This window comes from Panulirus ornatus, chromosome 30 (assembly GCF_036320965.1).
Source record: "Panulirus ornatus isolate Po-2019 chromosome 30, ASM3632096v1, whole genome shotgun sequence".
NCBI classification, from domain to species: Eukaryota; Metazoa; Arthropoda; class Malacostraca; order Decapoda; family Palinuridae; genus Panulirus; species Panulirus ornatus.
Genome location: NC_092253.1, coordinates 25056811 through 25076567, shown reverse-complemented (window position 1 = coordinate 25076567; position 19757 = coordinate 25056811). Strand labels below are relative to the sequence as shown.

The following is a 19757-nucleotide window of genomic DNA, read 5'->3' as shown; positions in this document are numbered from 1 at the left end:
AAGAAGGAAAGTAGAGTAGAGACTCACTGTCGCTCCACACTGACAACACCTTGACTGGGTGGCAGGTGACAACTTTTGACCTCACCTGACCAAATAATCCCCGGGAAAAATGTGTTTGGAGACCCAACCTACAACTGCACCTGCAGTATTAATCCTTGACACCCACATTCACTGTTTAGCAGTAGTAGATCAAAAGCTGCTGTTGTTATTATAGATGACCTGACTATTTCCATGAGAGGTGCCACTCTTATGGACTTAACCTCAAGTCCAACAGCTTGGAGAGAGGTTAGAAGCTCGTGACATTTGGCTTTGATGTCTCTAATTCCCTTTGAGAATAGCTACCCTTCCCAGACCTGACCTTGCCACCTCTTAAATACCTAGGTATCACCAAAGTAAGCCATTAAGGCAGTCAATTTACCATTAGAGAGCAAATGTACCGCTTCTGTACCTGATGTCTTACCAATGTGACTCCAGACTCAAGCTGCCCTTAGGACATCTCCTCTAACAGTAAATGTCCCACATGACTCCTGACATTTCACATTCCTGGCAGGATGCACAGTGGTGCCTCATCTCTGAAGTCCACCTTTGGCAGGATTTGCATAGGACATTGCCTTTGCCCACCACCAACAGCATCTGTACTAACAGGTGACCTATGGCCACACCTACAGCACTCCTGCAACCCTAGCACAACTCCAGGAGGCTTCTGCAACCCCATCACAACTCCTGGAGCCTCCCACAACCCTAGCACAACTCCAGGAGCCTCCTGCAACCCAGTCACAAACCGGCAGCTGCCACACACACCAGGAGCTGTGATACATGCCACAACCACCTCCAACAGGAACTCCAAGTTGCCTCAGCAGCCACACACTCCTCCCATGTGCTCGTGCTTCATCTGATGTCTATCATCACCAGCATCATAGGACCCCTGCCAAGCATGTGTTGTATTACTTGACCTACCTTAACTTACCTCTTCTCCACCATAATCCTGTACCTCCACGTGCTCAAAGCCTTCTGCTACTTCACCTTGTACATTCTATCCAATAAAGCATTGTTGTTGTTAAATGTGTTTCTGTCCCCCTTACTCAGTTATACCACTCTAATAATTCAACCAGAACATGTGCTAAAGTACTTACAAAAAATTTTTGAGACAAAATTTGAAGTTCAAACTAATATGCTTTGCACAATGCAGGCATCAGAGTTTCATGAACAATTTTGTAACAGAAACATGGTTATATGAGTATGTGCTATTTCAGAAAGATAAGCAAGAAGTATGGCAGTGTAGTGTATATGATGAATACCATGTGAGCCATAATGAAGGAAATATGGCCATTTAGTCCACCTAATTTTCCAATTCACGTTACCAAATTATGAAATGATATACACATGATGGAAACAAAGTTTACAAGTTAGTGTGTGTGTGTGTGTGTGTGTGTGGGTGTGTGTGTGTGTGTGTGTGCATGTGCGTGTGAGAGAGTGTGTGTGTGTGTGTGTGTGTGTGTGTGTGTGTGTGCACTATCTTGGGAAAATGCACAAAGTTCAAAATAAAAATCTGCCATAAAATCTGCCAAAGACAAGCCCATCATTTTAATCCCCATAAACATATATCCTTGACTGCAAATTTCTTTATTACTATATTACAATAACCTTACAACCAGAGCTGCATAAAGCTGACCTTGCAGAGATCAATGGTAATTGCTTTAGTGTCAGGAATTAAATTGCCAATGACCTATGAAGATGGCAGGTACCATAAACCTTAGCACTCCTAAAATGATAATTATGCATGGATTCTTCAGTTACACTAGCTATGGTATCACAAAGATATCACAGTACAGTACACAGCTAAATGCAAATGAAATTGGCAACATTTGCTTCATAGCAATAAAAACTTTAGAGATCCCAGATGAAAAAAATTTGAAAATAATATACATGGCATACAAGTTTTTAATAAACACTCTGATACTGAAGGCCTACATTTTGGAGGCATTAGTGTCACAATATGGTCAACTTGTTTTGCAAGAAGTAAAATCCTCATCGCTATAGCTGCACTTAAGGTCAAAGACACAATAAACTTTTCCCACATTTTATAAACCTACAAAGTGACTCTATATACTAAAAGATGAGCATTCTGTAGGAAGAAAAGACATCTATTACATAAACCTACAAAAAAGAAAACTTGTGAGTAGTTGCACCTTGTATGATTCATAAATAAATACTGCAAAATGACAGAAATTCTGTATATATTTGAAAAAAAGTGTTCTTTGTATCAAATCAATGTAAATGAAATGATGGCATCACCATCTCTATGAGTCAAGTTGTAATAGAATGTGTAGCAGCTACTGTTGTGTTACACTGTATGTTCCCACTAAAACTGGCGTTTTTCCGTTTTTCCAAGGGTATACTGAGGTCAATACCATTGGTTTCTTTGTCGTTTCCCTGTTCTTAGAGGATGTTCTTTCATTTCAAGAGAGACTGCTCTTCCCTTTACTTGAAAAATATCTATATTTCAGAAATACCAGGAAACTTATGTCTGCTTAAGAGGTTTAAGATTACTCAAGATATAGAGCTAAACTAAAAACAAATAATTTCCTTTTTGCTTGATAATTGTTTACCTTATATTAATGTGGATGAAATCCACAACTTCTGTCAATCTGTATGCACCAGTCTGGAAACACATAAAGCTTAAAATGAACGCAGACAAAGATAATCTTACATTTTTAAAGTTTTATCACTCCTACCTATATCATCTCTTTATTTTACTTTTATTCCATATTACTATTTCTCCAGCTATGGGTGTTGGTACACCATGTAATCAAGGTGTATTGAGTAGAGAAAAAAGATAATGCAGTAGTGAGTTTAGTTGTAAGGCTCTAAATTAAACTTTAACGTAAAATTTCTTCTGAATCATGTTCCACTGTTTTTTAATTCATAAATTCATATTATCAATTGTTGATATTGCTGCATTTCAGTAGCAATGATGATGACAGAATATTACTTTAGAAGACAACAGAAATCTGAAGTCAGACTTTGAACTCTAGGCTAGATGTTAAAATCTATGACCAGTGGCAGCTCATGACACTGCAGATGACTCATGTGCTATAATCAGATAGCTGAAATTGATACTTGTTTACATATATAATTTTTACATACAGGCAAAATATAAATAATTTATACACAGCAGATTATCTGAATGTAAATCTATCTATCTATCTATCTATCTATATCTCTGATGCAATGTGCATTCCTTCCTAGAGCTCCCATCAATGAGTTGCCACAGTGAAAGAGTCTCCACTTATCCCTGTCCTTACATGCCTCCCTTGCATAAACCATTCTTCCTCTGTTTCACTCCCTCCAGTATTCCTCCACCCTATTTGCCTGTTGCAGGTGGTCTTCCACTCGCATCAACCCCTTTAATCATACTATCATACACTCTCCTTGTAAACTCACAGTTTTGCATTCTTTCCATATGCCCAAACCACCTCAAAGTATTATGTTTCACCCATTCTACCACTCCACAATTCACTCCCCTTACATTTCTTGCATATCATATCTCTCATACACCCTTTCATTTCTTTCTTCATTTCATCTAGTAACACCATGTGCTCTTCTCAAAAAGCTCATCTTCACAGCCTGGATTCTTGACCTCTGTGCCTCACTCCACATCCATGTTTCGGCTGCATAGGTCAGGGTTGGAAGGACTATGCAGTCCCTTAATCCTCTCTTCACTTCCATACTTACACCTCTACCCTTCATTATTTTATCAGGGACCCAATGAACCTTCTACCCTGTAGTGCTCTCTCCCTCATCTCTCCTTCCATATTACCACACTTACCCTAGACAGCTCCCAGGTACTTGAATTCCCTCACTTCTTTCAGTCTTTTCCCTCCCCTATCTACAGCACAATTTAGTACACTTTCTTCTTTCACTCAATATGGTTTTACAAAATCTGTACTTTCACTCCGCTTCCTTTCCAACACCATTACTTTACTTTTACCTGCATTTAAGTTCCATACTTACACCTCTACCCTTCATTACTCTACCAAGGGACCCAATGAATGTTCTACTATGTACTGCTCTCTCCCTTATCTCTCTGTCCATATTACCACACTTAACCAAGACAGCTTCAAGATTCTTAAATCACCTCACTTCTTCCAGTCTTTTTCCCCCCCCCTGTCCACAGCCCAATTTAGTACACTCAATATGGTCTTACAAAATCTATACTTTCACTCCATTTCCTTTCAAACACCATTACTTTACTTTTACTTGCATGTACCTTCAAATTCATCTGCTTACACACATCATAAAATACACTTACAACCTTCTGCAACTTCTCTTCACTCTCCAGAAACAACACAGCATCATCCACAAACAGCCTTGCCACTAGCCACCATATCTCACTGCCACACTCCATCTCTGCACCCATTTTCCCTAATTTAGCTTTCATCTCTCTCATTACTCCATCCATACATATATCAACAAGCTATGGTGACATCACACAGTCCTGCTTGACACCAACATGTATCTCAAAACCTTTGCTCAGCTCTCCATCCACTCTTACAAAGGCATTTGCTCCTCTATAGAAGGCTTTTACACCATCCATAAGTTTTCCTCCTTTACCATATATCCTTGACACACCCCACAAAGCATTCCACTCAACTCTGTCATATGCTTTCTCCAGAACCATAAAAGCTGCATATGACTTCTTACCTTTCATTAAATGCTTTTCCAAGGTCATCTTTACAACAAATATCTGATCCACCCATAACCTAACTTTCCTAAAACCCCCTTGCTCTTCACTTATTCTGCATTCAATCCCTTCCATCACTCTGTCAATTAATATCCTTGCATACACTTTTCCTGGTATACTTAATGGACACCTTCCCCTATTACTGCTACATAAGTCCTTCGCACCTTTCCCTTTGAATAAGGGAACAGTAATAGCTTTTATCCGATCCTCAGGCACAACCTTCTGTTTCCATGCTAAATTACATATAAGATGCATCCACTCTATCACACTTTCTCCTTTATACTTCAGCACTTCAGCCATAATCCCATCCACTCTGCTATCAACTTCTCATTCATATTATACAAAAAAAAAAAAAATTATGTTCTGCATTTATTTCAGTTTGCTGTCTATGGGTTTTGCATTTAAATTTGTTTATCATGGATTTACAAAACGTTTTTCATGAATTTACAAAACTCTCATATAGCCTTGTTTTAATGTCATAAAAAAGGGGCATCTGGGTTAGACATCCTACCTCCTGCTGAAACAGAAAATAAGGAACCATGTGGCATTCATATGGTATAAGGCACTGGCACTGCAAATAATGCAGCTATCCTTTGCAGGACAGGTGACTTTAAAGCTGATGTGAATCATTTTCTTTCTTTTTATCTTTTTTGGTGAAAACATATCTATCATGTTTAGGAAGTAGTATTAAAAAAGTGATCTGTGTACATGAGTTGGCACAATTTTTCTAACTTGAGAGGCAAACATTTTGTATGTTGGCAGAATGGTGAGGATGCTGCAGCTTATACAGACAAACTGCCACTAACAGTGCATGGACATAAGCCTGGCATATGACCATACTGCATGATATTGTATGAAAATAATGAGGTCTCTGCAACAATGTCTGAATTGTTGTAATTCTTATTCTTATTTATAAAATTTACTCACAATAAAAATAAAATTTACTCATTTTACTTATCAACTAATCATTCATCCTTCACTGATGTATGCTGTAAATAAACTGCTATAAACCAAGTGCATTATAACATGGGAAAAGTTGTCTTCCTTGGATGGTTACAGTGAAATCACTTCTTATGAATGAATAACCTACCTGGACAAGTGCTACGTCAATCTCAATTATTTTTCGATGGAAGAGGAGTGGAATCTCCGAGAGGAAAATAGGTACAAAATCCCCTCGACCTTCATTAACAGCCTGCCGACAGTTGGACCCAATAAAGAATGAATTACTCCGGAAAATACCTGAGGAAGAAATTAAGTCACACAAGGTATTTCTGTGTCTGGCAAACTAATAAGATGTACATATGATCCAAAGACTTTATCTCCATGATGTTGGACCAAGCAATTCAATTATACAGTAACTATCTAAAAATTATGCCTGTTTTCTCATAATGAATCTTTGAAAAATTTTAATGAAATAAAATTTTGAGAAACTAGGAAGAAATAATGAATCTATAAAATATTAAGAGTAAATTAAGTAAGTTAAGAGTAAATGTGAATAAGAGCAAGGTTATTAGGTACAGTAGGGTTGAGGGTCAAGTCAATTGGGAGGTAAGTTTGAATGGAGCAAAACTGGAGGAAGTAAAGTGTTTTAGATATCTGGGAGTGGATCTGGCAGCGGATGGAACCATGGAAGCGGAAGTGGATCATAGGGTGGGGGAGGGGGCGAAAATCCTGGGAGCCTTGAAGAATGTGTGGAAGTCGAGAACATTATCTCGGAAAGCAAAAATGGGTATGTTTGAAGGAATAGTGGTTCCAACAATGTTGTATGGTTGCGAGGCATTGGCTATGGATAGAGTTGTGCGCAGGAGGATGGATGTGCTGGAAATGAGATGTTTGAGGACAATGTGTGGTGTGAGGTGGTTTGATCGAGTAAGTAACGTAAGGGTAAGAGAGATGTGTGGAAATAAAAAGAGCGTGGTTGAGAGAGCAGAAGAGGGTGTTTTGAAATGGTTTGGGCACATGGAGAGAATGAGTGAGGAAAGATTGACCAAGAGGATATATGTGTTGGAGGTGGAGGGAACGAGGAGAAGTGGGAGACCAAATTGGAGGTGGAAAGATGGAGTGAAAAAGATTTTGTGTGATCGGGGCCTGAACATGCAGGAGGGTGAAAGGAGGGCAAGGAATAGAGTGAATTGGATCGATGTGGTATACCGGGGTTGACGTGCTGTCAGTGGATTGAATCAGGGCATGTGAAGCGTCTGGGGTAAACCATGGAAAGCTGTGTAGGTATGTATATTTGCGTGTGTGGACGTATGTATATACATGTGTATGGGGGTGGGTTGGGACATTGTCCTCAAACATCTCATTTCCAGCACATCCCAGATATCTAAAACACTTTACTTCCTCCAGTTTTTCTCCATTCAAACTTACCTCCCAGTTGACTTGACCCTCAACCCTACTGTACCTAATAACCTTGCTCTTATTCACATTTACTCTTAACTTTCTTCTTTCACACACTTTACCAAACTCAGTCACCAACGTCTGCAGTTTCTCACATGAATCAGCCACCAGCGCTGTATCATCAGCGAACAACAACTGACTCACTTCCCAAGCTCTCTCATCCCCAACAGACTTCATACTTGCCCCTCTTTCCAAAACTCTTGCATTTACCTCCCTAACAACCCCATCCATAAACAAATTAAACAACCATGGAGACATCACACACCCCTGCCGCAAACCTACATTCACTGAGAACCAATCACTCTCCTCTCTTCCTACACGTACACATGCCATACATCCTCGATAAAAACTTTTCACTGCTTCTAACAACTTGCCTCCCACACCATATATTCTTAATACCTTCCACAGAGCATCTCTATCAACTCTATCATATGCCTTCTCCAGATCCATAAATGCTACTTTAGTATGAACATTCATTTAATCATAGGTACTGTATCAACACAGGAAAATAAAAAAAAAGAAAGGCTTGTTTCCCTTGCATATCTCACCAGTGAATGTACACAAAAATCTTATTAATCAAATATACATAAAGTCATTTGGAAAAGCAAAATGTTTTGGAGAATATGTAAAAATAAAAATTCAGAAATTCACATTTGTTTTCTTTGATATAGTACAATAAAATCTGAAAGACAGATATTAAAAGTATACATCAATGTTTAGAAGTACATAACCACTTAAAGAATTATACTGTACTAAAAGTGGAACATGAACATTATTAACCTTCACAGTCTGGTTGAGCATAAAGTGCAGGTCCCTCAGTGTGTATATGGCAGACTGTTACGTCACTCAGCTGTTGCTTCTTTCCATGTTCAGTCAGTGCTGCCACAAGTTTTAAAGGTGTGGCCGCAGCTCCATGTACAAATACCACATCACCTGCATGGTAAACAGTTTTCATTCATGAAAACTTATTAAAGCACTCAAGTATTCCTAAAGGAAATGAAATCTGATTTAATGTTTGTGAAATCATAGGTATACTTGGATACCAGTGAAAATTTATGTAAACTACTACATAAATGTGGGTCTGTAATTAATTCATCATTATTTATTCTTATGTACAGGAAGTAATTTTTTTGAGCCCATATTGTCTACATTCTCATTCTTCATTTCTGTTTTACTTATTCTGTTGTATATGTGTAAAGACAGCAAAGTCCACTGAAAGAAATTACAGATGTTTACATCATATTAGGAAAGCTGCCAAGGTTTGGACTATGGCTAATCATGGTGAAAAGAGAAATGAACCCTTTGTAGATAATGGTGGATTCAGGAAGAAAAGATGGTACATAACCAGAAATTAGAACTCAGATAGCAAAGCTCTTGTGAAAAAGTGAAAAATAAAGAGTAAAAAATACTTATGAGTTCATAATAATCTAAAGTTAATAGGAAAGGAGTCTTAAAAAGTTCTGGTCCCCTGTAGTATGAAGAGAAGACTTGAAATTACTGTAATGAACTTTAAAATGGATGCTAGTAGTTTGAAATGAGCAAACTAAAATAAACATTCTTGTGTCAAGGCTGTGTATAAAGGTGGAAGGGTAGATTTGGATGTGAATATGGTTTGGATTAGGGTTATGTAGATGTCACATTCTCTGAGTTGGATCAGTATCTTTGTACGCATTTTTTTGATAACATTGGTGTTGAGTTGGAAGATGTTTTATTTGTTGCTGGGATACTGTGGAGTAAGAGAGTGTTTATTTTTCTTTTTCAAAACCTCCACGAATCTTCACTTTAACCTTTCTTTGTTTCCTCATTTTCAAAACCTCCACAAATCCTCACTCTCGATGCAATAGTGTTCAAACATTCCATCAGCTGCTCTCCTCAGCACATTTATATCCAAAACTCTCTTTAACACACTTGGCAATTAATATGTAATGCAATGATGCCCAGTGACCAACTTTCCTACTCACATATGTATAATTTTTTATATCCCTCTCCTAATACCAGGTATTCCCAATCACTCATCTTATTTCAGCACACAACTCCATAAGGTCATCACCATATTCATTAATATCAGTGAATACCCCATGCACTCCGATTATACCCTGAACTGCCACACAACTTCACATTTAAATCACCCATCACTAATATCTGGTTTTGTACAAAACAGCTGACACACTCACTCTGCCCTCAAAACACTTGCCTCTCATGATCTTTCTTTTCATGGCCAGGATAATCACCCATCTCTCATCATTCACTTTCGGTTTACCCACATCGATCTATAATTTACTTCTTTTCACTCTATACACTTCCACAACTCCTGCATCAGGCATAGTGCTACTCCTTCCTTTGCTCTTGTCCTTTCACCAAAAGAGATGTGTGGTAATAAAAAGAGTGTGGTTGTGAAAGCAGAAGAGGGCGTCTTGAAATGGTTTGGACATATGGAGAGAATGAGAGAAGAAAGGTTGACAAAGAGGATATATGTGTGTCAGAGATGGAGGGAACAAGGAGAAGGGGGAGACCAAATTGGAGTGGAAGGATGAAGTGAAAAAGATTTTGAGTGATTGGGGCCTGAACATATAGAAGGGTGAGAGGTGTGCAAGGAATAGAGCGTAGTGGATTGATGTAGTTTACCAGGGTCGACGTGCTGTCAATGGATTGAACCAGGGCATGTGAAGCGTATGGGGTAAACAATGGAAAGGTCCGTGGGGCCTGGATGTGGAAAGGGAGCTTACACATTACACATGCCAGTTAGACAGTGAGTGTGAACGAAAGTGGCCTTTGTCTTTTCCTGGTGCTACCTCGCTGGTGGTGGTGGTGGTAGGGGGGGTGGGGGTGCCATTTCAAGTGCGGAAGGGTGGTGACGAGAATGGATGAAGGCAGCAAGTATGAATATGTACATGTGTATATATGTATATGCCTGTGTATGTATATGTATGTATACGTTGAAATGTATATGTATGTATGTATATATGCGTGTATGGGCGTTTATGTATATACAAGTGTACATGGGTGGGTAGGGCTATTCCTCGTCTGTTTCCTTGCGTTGCCTGCGGCGATTAAGTATAATATATAATAGAAATAAGAAAATCCATCACTAAATACACTTGAGTAGGGCCAAGCGAGACCATTATTGTCCTGATGTGGATGGGGTCAGGTTGGGCTTGTCTGAGTCTCTCTGGCCTTCGTAACCCATGACCGGGTTTGTCAGGGCCGCGTTCTTACTGCCCAAGGATGGTGGACTAGGTACTTCTGGCACGTGAATAACGTGTCCCATCCGTCCTAAAGCAGCATTAGGTCTATGTCCTATTGGTGGGCCATCAAAAAGCAAGCTGTATGGCGGTGGTCATATTTGTCTGGATGTTGATGATAAGGTGCTTTATCTCTAATGTGAATGGTTTCTAATATCTGCAGTCTCTTCCGATCACTACAACTAGTAATGATTTTGGTGTTTTCACTATAATCTCCCTCGTTAGTCTCGTTCCATGCTTTTGTTCAAGATGTTTGACTTCAACTTCTTGTAAGTGGAGCAAGAGAAGGCAGCTCAGGGTGTAGCAGATTGTATGTCCAACGTAGCTTATGTGGTGGGGCTAACAGTCCCCAACAGGTACCGATGCAATATTGGTTTCCGTGCATTACACATGACAGCTAGAGACAGATGAGCTGATGTGGCCTCTTTTCGTCTGTTTCCTGGCACTACCTCATCGACACAGGGGGTTGCGATGCTGTTTCCTGTGGGGCGGGGTGTGCCAGTGATGGATGAAGGTAAGCAAGTATATGTGCATGTGTGTACATGTATATGTATGTATATGATGATATGTATATGTCCGTATATATACATGTATGTGTGTGTATGTATATATGAGTGGATGGGTCTTAGTATGTTTCCTAGCTCCAGGAATACCTTCTACCCTTAAGAGGAAACTGCAGCACTCAGGAAGCTGGCTAAATCCACCGGTGCTGAACACAGGCCATCAAACGTCGTGATGTGTGTGTGTGTGTGTGTGTGTCTGCAACCGAGTAGTTATTTCTCTTTTATGTAGCAGTTGCATTGTGGGCAAGATTCTTATGATACGATGATGTAGCATTTGTAGTGCTGTACTGATGGATGATATCTCATATATTTATGTATGATTATACACTGCCTTTATAGATATATATGGGAGAAAGAATACTTCCCACGTATTCACCGCGTGTCGTAGAAGGTGACTAAAGGGGGCGGGAACGGGGGTCTGGACCCCCCTTGTATTTAGATTTTTAAAAGAGGAACAGAAGGAGTCACGCGGGGAGTGCTCATCCTCCTCGAAGGCTCAGATTGGGGTTTCTAAATGTGTGTGAATGTAACCAAGGTTAGGAAAAAGGAGAGATAGGTAGTATGTTTGAGGAAAGGAACCTGAATGTTTTGGCTCTGAGTGAAACGAAGCTCAATGGTAAAGGGGAAGAGTGGTTTGGGAATGTCTTGGGAATAAAGTCAGGGGTTAGTGAGAGGACAATAGCAAAGGAAGGAGTAGCTCTCCTCCAGAAGCAGGAGTTGTGAGAATATGTGATAGAGTGTAAGAAAGTAAACTCTGGATTGATATGGGTAAAACTGAAAGTGGAAGGAGAGAGATGGGTGATTATTGGTGGCTATGCACCTGGTCATAAGAAAGATAATGAGGCAAGTGTTTTTGGAGCAGCTGAGTGAGTGTGTTAGCAGCTTTGATGCACGAAACCAGGTTATAGTGATGGGTGATTTGAATGCAAGGGTGAATTATGTGGCAGTTGAGGGTAAAATTGGTGTACATGGGGTGTTCAGTGTTGGAAATGGAAATGATGAAGAGCGTGTAGAGTTGTGTGCTGAAAAAGGACTGGTGATTGGGAATACCTGGTTTAAAGAGAGAGATATACATAAGTATACGTATGTGAGTAGGAGAGATGACCAGAGGGCGTTATTGGATTACGTGTTAATTGATAGGCGCGTAAAAGAGAGACTTTTGGATGTTAATGTGCTGAGAGGGGCAGCTGGAGGGATGTCTGATCACTATCTTGTGGAGGCGAAGGTGAAGATTTGTAGAGGTTTTCAGAAAAGAAGAGAGAAAGTTCGGGGTGAAGAGAGTGGTGAGAGTAAGTGAGCTTGGAAAGGAGACGTGTGTGAGGAAGTACCAAGAGAGATTGAGTGCAGAATGGCAAAAGGTGAGAGCAAATGACGTAAGGGGAGTGGGGGAGGAATGGGATGTATTTAGGGAAGCAGTGATGGCTTGCGCAAAAGATGCTTGTGGCATGAGAAGCGTGGTAGGTGGACAGATTAAAAGGATAGCGAGTGGTGGGATGAAGAAGTAAGACTGTCAGTGAAAGAGAAGAGAGAGGAGTTTGGACGATTTTTGCAGGGAAGTAGCGCAAATGACAGGGAGATTTATAAAAGACAGCGGTAGGAGGTCAAGAGAAAGGTGCAAAGGGTTAATAAGAGGGCAAATGAGAGTTGGGGTGAGAGTATCATTAAATTTTAGGGATAATAAAAAGATGTTTTGAAAGGAGGTCAATAAAGTGCATAAGACAAGAGAACAAATGGGAACATCGGTGAAGGGGCAAATGGGGAGGTAATAACAAGTAGTGATGAAGTGAGGAGACGGAGCGAATATTTTGAATGTTTGCTGAATGTGACTGATGAGAAAGTGGCAGATATAGGATGTTTTGGTCGGGGTGGTGTGCGAAGTGAGAGGGTCAGGGAGAATGGTTTGGTGAACAGAGAAGAGGTAGGAAAAGCTTTGCGCTAGATGAAAGCCGGCAATGCGGCGGGTTTGAATGGCACTGCAGTGGAATTTATATAAAAAGAGGGGGTGACTGTGTTGTTGAATGGTTGGTAAGGATATTCAATGTATGTATGGATCATGGTGAAGTGCCTGAGGATTGGCGGAATGCATGCATAGTGCCATTGTACAAAGGGAAAGGGGATCTATGAGTGTTCAAATTAGAGGCATAAGTTTGTTGAGTATTCCGGGGAAATTATATGGGAGGGTAAAGGCGTGTACAGAGCATCAAATTGGGGAAGAGCAGTGTGGTTTCAGAAGTGGTAGAGGATGTGTGTATCTGGTGAGAAATACTTACAAAAACAGATGTATTTGTATGTTGCATTTATGGATCTGGAGAAGGCATACGATAGGGTGGACAGAGATGCTTTTAGGAAGGTTTTAAGAGTATATGGTAAGGGGGGTAAGTTGCTAGAAGCAATGAAAAGTTTTTACCAAGGATGTAAGGCATGTGTACGAGTAGGAAGAGAGGAAAATGATTGGTTCCCGGTGAATGTCGGTTTGCGCTGGTGAGCAACGGGGTCTCCACTGGGTATTCGATTACATAGTACTCGATTGTCGTTTTCCACTTAAGGGGTGATCATAGTCTAACAGTAGTGCTCCCGCCTCCTACCCAAGGGACCCAGGTTCGATCCTGGCTGTTGGAAGTATGTTATATGGTAGTGTGCGTTCATATGCAATGTATATGTATATATATATATATATATATATATATATATGTATATATACCTCCGTGTTGTACAGTTAGGCACTGTTAAAATGCTATCTGCTGGTTGTGTGAGCCTATGGGAGATGACCAGTGGAGACCCCGTTGCTCACCAACGTGAGACGAAGGATATTCGATTACGTAGTACTCGAATAGTCGTTTCCCTTATAAGGGGGAGATCATAGGCGAGTATATATATATATATATATATATATATATATATATATATATATATATATATATATATATATATATATATATACATACATACATACATACATACATATATATATATATATATATATATATATATATATATATATATTATTTTTTTTTCTTTTTGCTTTGTCGCTGTCTCCCGCGTTTGCGAGGTAGCGCAAGGAAACAGACGAAAGAAATGGCCCAACCCACCCCCATACACATGTATATATATACGTCCACACACGCAAATATACATACCTACACAGCTCTCCATGGTTTACCCCAGACGCTTCACATGCCCTGATTCAATCCACTGACACACGTCAACCCCGGTATACCACATCGATCCAATTCACTCTATTCCTTGCCCTCCTTTTACCCTCCTGCATGTTCAGGCCCCGATCACTCAAAATCTTTTTCACTCCATCTTTCCACCTCCAATTTGGTCTCCCACTTCTCCTCGCTCCCTCCACCTCCGACACATATATCCTCTTGGTCAATCTTTCCTCACTCATTCTCTCCATGTGCCCAAACCACTTCAAAACACCCTCTTCTGCTCTCTCAACCACGCTCTTTTTATTTCCACACATCTCTCTTACCCTTACGTTACTTACTCGATCAAACCACCTCACACCACACATTGTCCTCAAACATCTCATTTCCAGCACATCCACCCTCCTGCGCACAACTCTATCCATAGCCCACGCCTCGCAACCATACAACATTGTTGGAACCACTATTCCTTCAAACATACCCATTTTTGCTTTCGGAGATAATGTTCTCGACTTCCACACATTCTTCAAGGCTCCCAGGATTTTCGCCCCCTCGCCCACCCTATGATCCACTTCCGCTTCCATGGTTCCATCCGCTGCCAGATCCACTCCCAGATACCTAAAACACTTTACTTCCTCCAGTTTTTCTCCATTCAAACTTACCTCCCAATTGACTTGACCCTCAACCCTATTGTACCTAATAACCTTGCTCTTATTCACATTTACTCTTAACTTTCTTCTTTCACACACTTTACCAAACTCAGTCACCAGCTTCTGCAGTTTCTCACATGAATCAGCCACCAGCGAACAACAACTGACACTCATATACATATATATATATATATGATGCAGATGTCTATGAAAGGAATTTACAAGACACATGAAGACATTTAGCTAAATATTCACAAGGCACAACATTTCATTTCAAGACAAATACCAAATCCTCCAAAAATATAACTTCACGCTTACCGGAGAGAGGAGAACATTCCTGACCAGCAACAAAACAGCTCAGACAGCTTCCCACATCTCTAAAAATAGATACAAAAAAGTGGCCGTCATGTGACGGAGGATGGTGGAGCAGCCTAGCCGACACCAGCAATGATGCCCATACCCCGGACGAGAGATCATGGGCCTTGGTGCTTCTGTCCACCCTTCCCCCACCCCCTACCTCCAAATCAGGCATCAAATTTCCCTCCAAACAAATTTCATCTATCACTTTTCTCTATAAGCTCTCCATGATCAATCGTAGCCTCAGTGTATTAAAAAAATTTGAGAGGGCCCCTCGAGAAGACGGACCTCGGATTTTTTTTTACTCCTTGTGCACCCCAACCCATTCTCCGGGGCCCTGACAATGGAATGGACACCCGCCCCCCACACCAACCATTTCTCATCGGCCTCATGATGCCGTGATAAACCCCGTCCCCTTTCCTGGGACCTGTTGATGCGGTGATAACTACGTTCGTGTTCAACAGTGGCAATGTGAGTCTTACACACGAGTTTTTAACCAAAGATGGATCTACCCCAGATACTGAAATACCTAAATACACAATTAAGGTTTAGATTCTATATCCAAACATGGTATGTTTCAACATCGACATCCTTGAGGAGAACATGAATGGGTTAAACGGATTAAATCATGACCGGTTGGGCAAACCAGTTTTCCGAGGAGATTTCCAAGTAATTTTTGATAAGGTTAAAGAAACTTATATTATCATGGAACGCGAAGAGATAAAACTAAATCGACAGCTGATTCAAGTGTGGCCACTTGGTTGTTCTGTTTATCCACATCATGGATATTTTCTTTATACTTACTAGGCTAACATTAATCATATCCTTGATTAGGCACAATCACGGCATGTTCCCCTGCTTCAGGGTAACAGCCGAGACATGGAGATCAGGTAGAGATGACTGCATGTAATTACAAGTGAAATGTATACGTATTCGTTATGCAAGTTAAGCTTGATATTTTTGATACCCACAACGCATCGTTACAAGAATTAATTGTTTTTTTTTAATTATGATAGGTTAGATTGGTATTCTCGCGCTTTCACAACAAGTACAATAAAGATGATTATAGCCAAGTTCCAAGCATACTAGATGTAATACGTTCACACAGGAAAATCTCATAAGGAAATCCTTGAGATGTAAATTAAACACGGACTGTTCCGAGAAGCTTAAAAAATTTCTGGGTAAAATTAATACAAACAGAGGTAAATATAACCTATAATTTGAAATAAAGTATACAACAACTAAATAAAAGTGGGTTTGCACCTTTTTATCAGGTTATAACCCATTATTTCTACACGTAAAGCTATATGTGCTTATGTGGGTCACATTACTTGGTATATAACCCATTATTTCTACACGTAATCCTATATGTGTTACGTGAATTACATTACTTGGAGCACAAGTGCTAAAATGTTTAATAATCTGAGAAAAATGACTACCTTTCTGATAAAGTGACTAGTTTTTATACACAAACATCAAGTTGAATAAAAACTACTGCCAGTGACGCTGCCGGATATCAGGCAAGATAATTAGGATTCAAACTGGGTATGCTTGTCTTTATTTACATGTGCAGTACGGTGAATGAACTCATGAGTTTCCATGTACATGTGTGTGTGTATGTGTGCATTCCCCACGGGCTCTTGAAAGGAGAGGTCCCAGTCTCTGAGTGCAAAGGCCTATTTCTATAATTATCCATCGGTGCAATACGGGGAGGGAGCTCCTGCACTAGTGGGGCCCCCAATCTCATTAACTTCATAAACTTCTGTGATTCTTTTTGTATTTCATCACTTATCTCTGCAGTTCTCCATTACTATGATCCTATGAAACTACTGAACTTAATATCAAAACTTTTCTTGCTCAATTTCTTGTTATATTGCCTTTGGTACTTAAGTCACTGCATCTGTCTAATTACCGTTCACTGTACTTCTTTCTTCACTGTTGAGCAATGTTGTGGCTTTCGAACATTTCTCTAATCAGCTATCTTTCCTGCCTTCCTCTGCAACTTATGTCTGTGCTTTTCTGTACGTGTGGTGACCAAACCATAAGAACATATTCCAGCTTAAGCGTAACATATGCTGTGAATATTCTGTTAAACATTCCCGTATCTTAATACCTTAATGCGCTTCTAATTTCTGACAGCAGTTTCTGAAGCAATGGCAACAGTGTATGTAATTACCTATGAACTGTACTGGAGAGGAAGTCGTGGGGCCCCATCTCTTGAGCATTTACTACATCATACAACATTCTAAACTTTTGTTTGTTGTCCATAGTTACCACTGCATCTTTCACTTTATTTAGTGTGTGTGTGTGTGTGTGTGTGTGTGTGTGTGTGTGTGTGTGCAACCAGCTACCACATTTATACAGTCTGGCTGTCATGCATTTCTTTCAGAATGACCACTGTCCATGAGTAAACCCTGCATTTTGTAAAATTTTTTCATATGTCTCTACTATCTACAGAGAGAGAGAGAGAGAGAGAGAGAGAGAGAGAGAGAGAGAGAGAGAGAGAGAGAGAGAGAGAGAGAGAGAGAGAGAGAGAATTACGTAAACATACGTGTAAGACAAAGCCACGATTCTTGGTATGGCAGCTGAGAAATCTCAAGGCATCTAAACATAGCCCAAAGAGGTGCGGGCGGAGTCCCATAACTTCCCCCTACATTATCCATATGAATCAGCCGAATATTTCTACAGCTTGTTTCACACAGTTTGCTAACTACTTATAGTTAAAAAAAAAATACAGTTCGGCTAATGGTCTAAGCGTTGACCTTTCCTTGGAGTTGTATAACGTAATTCAAGTGTTGATCCAATTTCTCGAAATATTTATCAGGTTTATAAACATATATCCTAACTGGACGAGAGTAAAGGGTGTTTACGCAAGCAACATCTACCGGTATTAATATTAGAATGGTGTGTCTTGGTCTCTATAACATGACGGAATATAAGTTCCTGTGCGCTTTGAAGTTTTTCGGAAGTTTAGGTTTGGTAAGTACTTTTGTAACAGCGTAATAGACCAATCGAGAGCGATGTGCGATATACAACTAGGATAGGCACGGAAGGTAGATAATTTGGCCCATCAGTTATGATGGGTAATATTGCATATTTCTAGGTGATGTAGTGCCTCAGCCAGATTTACTCACTGTCCGAAAACGTGTGATAAACAGTGTAATTTAGTACTTGTGCAACTGATTTCTGACAGCTTGAAACCAAACATGATTTTAACTATACCTTCACGGGCTGCATGTGATAGGCGTCTAGAATCAACGCAATCTTTGACTGTCAACTAGATAATTCATGTATGTCACAACTGGCTGACATTATGGTCCTTGACAGTTATATACATCGGAATGTTCAAAAAATTAATCAGCTAACTTTGCAATCTAATTTAAAAGGACTACTTTGGCCCAAATTCACGAACAATATATAAGTTTTGAAACATCCCTGGTTTACATATTAAAAATTTCGAATTACACCATATTACCGATGGCCCAGGTTGAAGGAGTAGAACCTCAGTGAGCTTCGTTAAAGGCTACAGAAGACTGAGCAAAAAGAACAACTTACCGGTCAAGTGTGTGTGTGTGTTCGTGCGTGTCAAGATCCGCCAAGACTAAACTTGGCACAGGCTCGTGTCACTGACAGCCCTGATCTGGGTGTGCCATTACCGGCACAGGTGTGTGCGCTAGGAGTGCCATTTTCCGTGCAGTGTGCACGTGTAATTGTAGTGTAGTGGCTCTGATGTGTGTCGTGTAAAATGTCATGAAGTCCCCCAAATACTTGATTCATTTCTTGGCCTGTGCCTTATTCTAATCAACGATCCAGAATTTTCTGTATCTGACGTTCTTCACAAACGATGTCCAAAATATCTATGCGTTATTCATGTCTGTACCTTTAACATGTATTAAGTAAATGCAGAACAAAATGTAGACAAATTCAACTACTGGAGAGTCAGGATAAGAATCTGGTAAACTAAAAAAATTATAATCGTTATGATCAACTTATACTTCGTACGTACGTAGCTATTTGTTACTAACCAGATTTAACAACAGAAACGGCCTCCTCAGCTGTCTTCCAGACAGGAGCTCGTTTTAAAGGATGAAAAGGCTCATGGGAGTAGCTGTAGTATGTCCTGACTTGACTTTTACGGCCCCAGGGTTTCGTGATCGCTTGTCTAGATAGACATCCCACAGTGTGTCTCCACACTGCAGCCATGATATTCTGGCCACGCTGAAGCTGTTAGTGGCAATACAGAAATTTCTTGTGGACCGGAGAAGCTTGCAACACTTACACCAACCCTCGCTGGCCCGTCACTGGCTTCCTTTGGTCGATAAGCGAGTGTTGTCAGCTGACGGTCTTGCCAACCGTATAATTTCGAACCGGTAAAGGCGCAATCTCAACATTTCCTCGCATACTTCATCATAATTAGCTAATTGATAAATGCTACTTATTATGTCGTGTTAGTATATGGTATTATTTCAGATGTACACGATACGTTCCCAAAAGACAAGGCTGATTACGACCGGCCTGCGCGCGCACCGCTGTCGTCATGAAGGTGACCTCAGCTACGGGGATGTATGGTGGAATTAGCCCAAACATACATAACGTTATACAACGTAGTTTATCACTACTTAGGCAGAGAGGTGAAGCTATACTCATAT

General features: G+C 40.2%; 1 protein-coding gene across 3 annotated transcripts in view; it reads right to left on the bottom strand.

Moving 5' to 3' along the window:
• Positions 1-19411, bottom strand: part of LOC139758506 (succinyl-CoA:acetate/propanoyl-CoA:succinate CoA transferase) — a 78497-nt gene extending 59086 nt beyond the window's left edge. For 2 of the 3 annotated variants that reach the window (XM_071680004.1, XM_071680005.1), the window contains exons 1-3: positions 19134-19400; positions 7925-8077; positions 5835-5983 (exon numbers count right to left, since the gene is read on the bottom strand). In XM_071680004.1, the coding sequence (XP_071536105.1) occupies positions 5835-5983; positions 7925-8077; positions 19134-19311 (480 nt within the window). In that variant the 5' untranslated portion in view covers positions 19312-19400. Of the gene's footprint in view, positions 1-5834; positions 5984-7924; positions 8078-19133 lie in introns of all 3 variants that reach the window. The other variant, XM_071680006.1, reaches the window with a different exon arrangement.
• Between the last annotated feature and the right edge of the window lie 346 nt (positions 19412-19757).